This window comes from Etheostoma spectabile, unplaced genomic scaffold, assembly GCF_008692095.1.
Source record: "Etheostoma spectabile isolate EspeVRDwgs_2016 unplaced genomic scaffold, UIUC_Espe_1.0 scaffold302, whole genome shotgun sequence".
Classification (NCBI taxonomy): Eukaryota; Metazoa; Chordata; class Actinopteri; order Perciformes; family Percidae; genus Etheostoma; species Etheostoma spectabile.
Window position 1 is genome coordinate 141,845 of NW_022605581.1, and position 7,002 is coordinate 148,846.

General features: G+C 41.2%; 1 protein-coding gene across 2 annotated transcripts in view; it reads left to right on the forward strand.

Annotated features, from left to right (window-relative positions):
• Positions 1-1,184: 1,184 nt before the first annotated feature.
• mfsd8 (major facilitator superfamily domain containing 8) overlaps positions 1,185-7,002 on the forward strand; it is an 18,808-nt gene continuing 12,990 nt past the window's right edge. Inside the window, exons 1-9 of one of the 2 annotated variants that reach the window (XM_032510981.1) lie at positions 1,185-1,575; positions 2,245-2,327; positions 3,469-3,512; positions 3,877-4,117; positions 4,439-4,552; positions 4,678-4,822; positions 5,782-5,840; positions 6,555-6,663; positions 6,778-6,912. In XM_032510981.1, the coding sequence (XP_032366872.1) occupies positions 1,517-1,575; positions 2,245-2,327; positions 3,469-3,512; positions 3,877-4,117; positions 4,439-4,552; positions 4,678-4,822; positions 5,782-5,840; positions 6,555-6,663; positions 6,778-6,912 (989 nt within the window). In that variant the 5' untranslated portion in view covers positions 1,185-1,516. The remainder of the gene's footprint in view (positions 1,576-2,244; positions 2,328-3,468; positions 3,513-3,876; positions 4,118-4,438; positions 4,553-4,677; positions 4,823-5,781; positions 5,841-6,554; positions 6,664-6,777; positions 6,913-7,002) is intronic. The other variant, XM_032510982.1, reaches the window with a different exon arrangement.

Below are 7,002 nucleotides of genomic sequence, written 5' to 3' on the forward strand. Positions count from 1 at the left end.
CCCCCACTTCCATTTTGAATTGGTGTTCCAGTGGAGACTGATTGCATTCCCTAAACACACGTGTGTCATCTCAGCTGTTTGATATTGAGATAAAGACACTATTTGGTAATAGATTATGAAGGAACGTGTTATTTCAGAGTTGTTTTTTTAAAACCCCCGAATAAGTCCCGGGTCAGTTTGACAGTGAAGGCAACACCAGGGTTATTAATTTAAATAAAATGACCATTGCTTACGCTCTATTTTCTTATCCGTGGGGAATAAAGGAAAAGCCAGCACGCACTCCGAAAAGCTCAGTTAAATTGATCTTTAATACATTTCAGTCTGTGTTCTCATTGAAAAGGAGTAGCAGCGCATTCATTTTCAGTAGTCACTTGGCATCCTGCTCACACACTATGGTCCATTATTGCGCGTGCATGTTTTTTTTGCTTGACCTTTTTCTCTTTCTCTGATGGACCGCGAGGTCCTCGGGTGATTTCACACCAGTCCGGGATAGGACCCCGAACCCAAATGACCCTGACTGTGTCATTTTAAATTGCCAGTGCGTGGGCCTATTTCTTACCTAAACTGTAGTGGTTTCATGTATTTATTCAAGTGTGTGTATTTTAAATGTGGCACAGGTTGGAGGTGGAGTCAATAAACGGGCTTGTCGTGGTGGAATCAAATTCTTCTCGTGAACTGGGACTCTTTTCTTTCCTCTTTGCTTTTTGTGAAATATTGGACAATTTCTCCTCTTTTGTGTAATTTTAAATAAAACCACCTGAGAGGTTCAGATGGGTAATGTGTGTCAGGTGGAACCGATGACATCTCATAGAAATTAAAACGTGACAAAGAGCCCCAACTGGACTTAAAACCAACAACTTGAAGCTGTTATTTTTATCTTTTCTGCAAAGTTTTTTCTTCTTCTTCTTTTTGGGTTCTTTGCAGGAAACACCAGAAACCTGGGCTCGGATGTTACGCGATGTAACCTTCAAAATAAATGTGTATAGTTGGTTACTGTTGAAAAAAAAATGAACGGTTATGTCTTTAGACTGTTTAATATCCTTAGTTACAAACGTACTCTAATTATTTTGTTACGCTTTAACCAGCCCACGGTGAAAATAAACAAAAAATTATGTTTAATTTAATTCTGCAGCACCTCGCTAGCTATCTTATTATGAAAGGTTTAACCGGAAGTTAAACCGGAAACTAGCTAAACGTAGCTAGCGATCCAGTTTAGCGGTTTATCGAGTCCGGTTTTGTAAGCTTGTGTGTGGCGTACTTTCGTTTATTCACTTCACCACTGGCTGGAAACAACTTACCTCCACATTATGTGTGGTATTAGTTAGTTTAAGAATGTACAACTTTAGTTTGAGTTGCTAACATCGGCTGAAACTATAGCTAGCTTCTTTTTTTGGACGTTGGTCGTACGTTAGCAGTGTAGTTCAGGGACCGTCGGCTACATGACGACTTAGCATCGCTGGTTTACATCGCCAAAAGTCCAGGGCAAAGTCATTATTTTGTGGGGATTTTGGCACAAATGTCTCACTTAGCTGACCCTGACGATACCACCCCACTGCTCAGGTACGATACCTGCAGGTAAAAAGAGTTCAAGACACATTAGCCAGTGTTACCGTAATTACCAAACTAGTGTTGCGACACTAACGTTAAATGCGAGTCATGTAACGTTATTTACGTAAACGCGCAAATAGTTTTGTTGTTGTTTTCTGGGCCTGTTGTGCTTACCACGGTCTCTACAACACCTGTTTACTGGTTCCACTATTATTCCATTTATTTAGTATTTATTCATCATGCTCATATCTCACTTATTATCCATTATTTATTCATCATTCTCATTTCCTATTTCAGAACTGTTCATAATGTTCATACTGTTCATATTGTAATATAATAACTTAATACTGTTTATCCCAGTACCCTTTGCACTATGTTCCACATTTAAATAATTTGTATTGGTCTCTTCATTGCACTCCTCTCTCTACATTGTTTCTGTTTAGAGTATGTATATATTAGTGTGTATATATTAGTGTGCATATATTAGTGTGTCTATATTAGTATGCATGTATTAGTGTGTCTATATTAGTGTGTGTATATATTGTTTGTTGGGTTGGTTGTTTTGAATGTGTAAGCACATTGTGAGCAACTATGCTCCAAAGGAAAATTCCTCGTATGTGTCTTCATACCTGGTCGATAAAGCTGATTCTGATTCTGATATCCACAACCCAACCGGTCTTGTCTTCTTGTGTACAGTGATGACTCTCGGGATGAGGGTTACAGGTCTCGGTGGAGGTCCATCCGGGTCATGTACTTCACCATGTTTCTCAGCAGTGTAGGTGAGGATGCCTGGGAGTTGACCTTTGAACCTGTTAAACGTAGAAAGGTCATTTCACTAGGGGTTGAACAAGTTGTGTACATATGGACAAAATGGTCTCTTCCATGCAAAGGTGGTGAGTAATGATTGAGGAAAGTGTCTTGTAACCGCCCTGTCTTTTGATGGAGAGACTGAATCAGTGAAATAGTGCTGTTGTGTATCTTTAAAATACATAGACATCTCTGTAGAAAGGCACCAAATGACAAAATCCTCAAATAGGAGCATTGGATAGGAACATACATCTTTTTTTTATTGAAGTTCTAAGTATTAACAATGATACATCCATCTAGTCAGAGATGTATAAAGAACATTTTTTTGTTTTAACCGGCTTTACAAAGTACCCCAAAAGTGTAGCAGCTTATATGAGTTATTTATTTATTTTTTGCAATATGTAAGGTAAGGCAAGGCAGCTTTATCTGGAGAGCACATTTCAGCAACAGGGCGATTCAAAGTGCTTTACACAAAATCAGTTAAACAGATAAAACACAAGTACAAACAGTTAAAAGTTAAAAGCATATAAAACACATGAATAGACAGTTAAAAACAAAATAGACACATAAAACACAAGAATAAAAGTTACAGTGCAGCATAAGAAACTGTTTTCCCTGCTTGGGGAAATTATGTCCCTCAGTTCTGTCCCTGACAGAAGGAAAATATCAATGATATTTTTACTTTGAGCTTTTATCTGGCCCCTGGCAGCAGATTTTTCGTGCAGATTTATCTGGCCCCTGGTAGCAGATTTATCTGGCCCCTGGCAGCAGATTTATCTGGCCCCTGGTAGCAGATTTATCTGGCCCTCGGCAGCAGATTTATCTGGCCCTGGCAGCAGATTATCTGGCCCCTGGCAGCAGATTATCTGGCCCCTGGTAGCAGATTTATCTGGCCCCTGGCAGCAGATTTATCTGGCCCCTGGCAGCAGATTTATCTGGCCCCTGGCAGCAGATTTTTCGTGCACTTTTCCAACAGTGTACCCCAGTACTGTCACTGTGACTGTGATGCGTCTGTGTGTTTGCCTGGCTTGTGTTTAGTATGATATGATTCATAACACAATGTTTAGGCTCTTTGACAGCGGCTGAATTATCTATTCTTTATGTTCCCTATAGGCTTCACTATTGTCATCACATCGCTGTGGCCCTATTTGCAAAAGGTACGCACTGTATGGCTTACCATTTTCTTTGTAATGACTGTTGACTGATCTGCTGAAGTCATTAATTTGTATTAATGACTTCAGCAGATAAATACACTTTTTTGATTGGCTCTGGCAAATACTAATATGCAAATTACATACAGTGTATATTTGTGAATTAGTCTGGTAATGCCAGGCTAGCACTTGACCTGTGCACTAGTCACTGAGTAGAAAGAGAATCTACAAGGTCCCATTCTGGTCATGTGTCAAATGCAACATCAATAATGAGACTCTAAAACTCTGTAATGTCATCATTACAAGAATGTCATCAACGTCAACATGCTCTTGGTTTCACACGTTTGGTTTTTGATTGTGTCCCTGATAGGTTGACGACAGCGCCAACGCCAGCTTCTTGGGGTGGGTGGTGGCGGCCTACAGTCTCGGGCAGATGTTGGCATCGCCCCTTTTTGGCCTTTGGTCCAACTACCGGCCGCGCGGGGAGCCCCTGGTGTGTTCTATCGTCATCAACATGTCCGCCAACATCTACTACGCCTACGCGTACCTGCCCACAACCAATAACAAGCTCCACATTCTCATGTCCAGGGCCTTTGTGGGCTTTGGAGCAGGTGATTTGACAAGGCCTGAATCTATTTCTCTTTATTTTTTGATGTCCGCACACCTGCCTGTGAATAACTTGTCCACTCATGTAATGCCATGGCATTTGATTTGCTCCTAAATTGTACATAACAGCTTAGTTCTACCATATAACTGTTAGAGAGCATGTTATTTTAAAATACTAGATGTGTGACGTGAGTTCATATGTGGTTTTGAATATGGTAGAGGGCCTGATATGCTTAGAAACAGTCGGTTTGTGTGGTGCACAACTCATGTATGGATCCATGTCACACAGCTAACTCCTAACGTGAGTGCTGGTCATATTTTGGCAGGTAATGTTGCTGTGGTGAGGTCATATGTGGCTGGAGCGACGTCCCTGAAGGAGAGGACCGGTGCCATGGCAAACATGAGTGCCTGTCAGGCTCTGGGTTTCATCCTAGGACCAGGTACAGATGGCTATATGTATTCATGTCATGGAAACCAGGCCCGAATAGAGAGCAAATAATGCCAGCGTGGTGTATGATGGGAAATAAAACCCAAGTAAAAAGTTGCATGTCTCTGTTTCTGTTAGCCCTGCAGGCATGCCTGTCCTTCATTGGTGAGCACGGGGTCACGGTGAAGGTCATCGACCTGCAGCTCAACATGTACACCGCTCCGGCTTTACTGGCGGCCTCTTTCGGTCTCGTCAACATCCTGCTGGTGGTTTTGGTGCTGAGGTGAGGCCCTTCCCTGCATGGATATTGTTGAAGATTGGGGAAAATCAGAGTTGTAATGCATACAGTGGGACGGAGCATTCGCAAAAGACGAAGCTCTAGAGACGATGTCCCAAACCAAGCCCGTTGAATCATAAAAGAGTTCCCTGAAAGCAAAAAGAAAAGACAAAAAGAAGAAGAGAATATATAAGCGAGCCGACCACGTCGTGTGTAATACGGCTGTATCCACACGGCATCGTCGGCTCGCTTATGTCTTCACATTATTTTTCTCTTCTTCTTTTCACCTCTCTTTGAAATTAGAGTGATGGACATATTTTTATGTTTGCATCCATTTTATCACTGGATAGTGTCCTTGTTTTTCTGTAGATTTTGGGAATTTGATGATGTGATGTGGTACTTGTTGGGATATTAAGATGTTTTGCAATAATTCTGTTTTATAATATAAGATGTTCTGTTACATTTTGTTATAATCCAGCTCTCCTAAATGTGTTAGAAGCAGAATTGAGTGATAGGGATGCTGCCTGCGTCTGGTTCCAGTCTCTTTCACCCCCACTGATCTTTTACTGCTCTGAGGGTCATAAACCCTCAGTCACATTACAATTGAAAGGATATAACACACACACACACCACACACACACAACCACTGTGGCCAAGAGACCCCCCCCCCCCCTTTGTGGATAAGACCAGGGGGTCCAGGAGCAGAGAGTCAGACAAATTTGGGGGAGAGCCGTGTTAGGTTGACTCTGTGTTTGTCTCTAGGATATCCTGTGTAATAAAATGGATTCACACGTCCACATGTGTGATACTAAGATTTTGATACTAATTGAATGAACCCTGAGATGGAGCGGGATTTAGCTCCAACATACTCCATTTTGCTATGCTCCAGTTTATGTACAGTTATGACGTCTCTCAATGTTATTTTACCGACTGGCTCAGATGTCTGTTGGGCTTCTTGTCGACAGAGAGCACCGCGTTGATGACCACGGGAGACAAGTTCGAGCCATTAACTTCACAGCGGAAGGTATTTATTGTCCTAAAACTGTCCAAATCTTAATTAATGTTGTGATGTAGGGTACAAACAACGAGTTTGTCAGCAGAGGCCTAGTTAAGGGATCTACAGCACAGAAGTAATACGGGTAGTGGACAGTTTGGGACATTACCAGGTAAGAGATCATGACACAAGGCAGCCCTAGTCCAGGCCTATGCTAGTTATACCTCTTAATAGATTAGATTAGATTCAACTTTATTGTCATTACACAGGTACAGGTACAAGGCAACGAAGTGCAATAGCAACAGGTGCAGGATATACACTGGTTCCATGAGTGCAGGACATGGATAAGTACTGAATAAATACAGAAATGAATACTATTATAAACAGAATTTTACAGGTGGGTTTGTCCTATGAATATAATATATAGATAACAAGTGTTGTGAGCAAGATTTACAGCTGGATATGTACTGAATATAACATGCAGGTTACTATAAGTAGACATTTTACAGATATGCACAGTGAACATTAAAGGGGCGCTATGCAGTTTATTTGCTGTTTTCTTCCTTTTTGTCATGTAACCATTCCAATGACTCAGGTAAATAAAGCTAAAAAAAACTGCGTAGTTTCCCTTTTAACAATTATAGTGTCAAGATAAGAAAGTCAATTTACAGTATTTGTAATTGCAGGGTGTTGGGCTTTGTCTTTTGGTTCACGCCTTCTGTTTTCCCCTCCCCTTGCCCGTAGAAAGAGAAGACGTTAGTGAAGAAACGGAGGAGACCATCGACCAGGTGGCGGTCCTGATCTCCAACGTCCTTTTCTTCATCGTCATGTTCATCTTCGCCGTCTTCGAGACGTATGTGCTTCATTTCAGTCAAATCAGAACATAACAAAGACACATATTGCCACTTTACGCCTTCCTCTGTTGTAGGTTTTCAAAATCTGACTGTATATTTTTGGGATTTTTCAGAATTGCCACCCCTTTGTCTATGGACATGTTCGCTTGGACGAGGAAAGAAGCTGTGTTATACAACGGCATAATCATCTGCTGTATTGGATTTGAATCCATATTGGTGTTTCTAGTTGTGAAAGTGGCCTCGCAAAGGTACCCTCCCTCACGCATGTGTGGATTAGATTTTCAAGATTCAAGATGTTTATTTGTCATATGCACAGATTTTACACCATGCAATGAAAT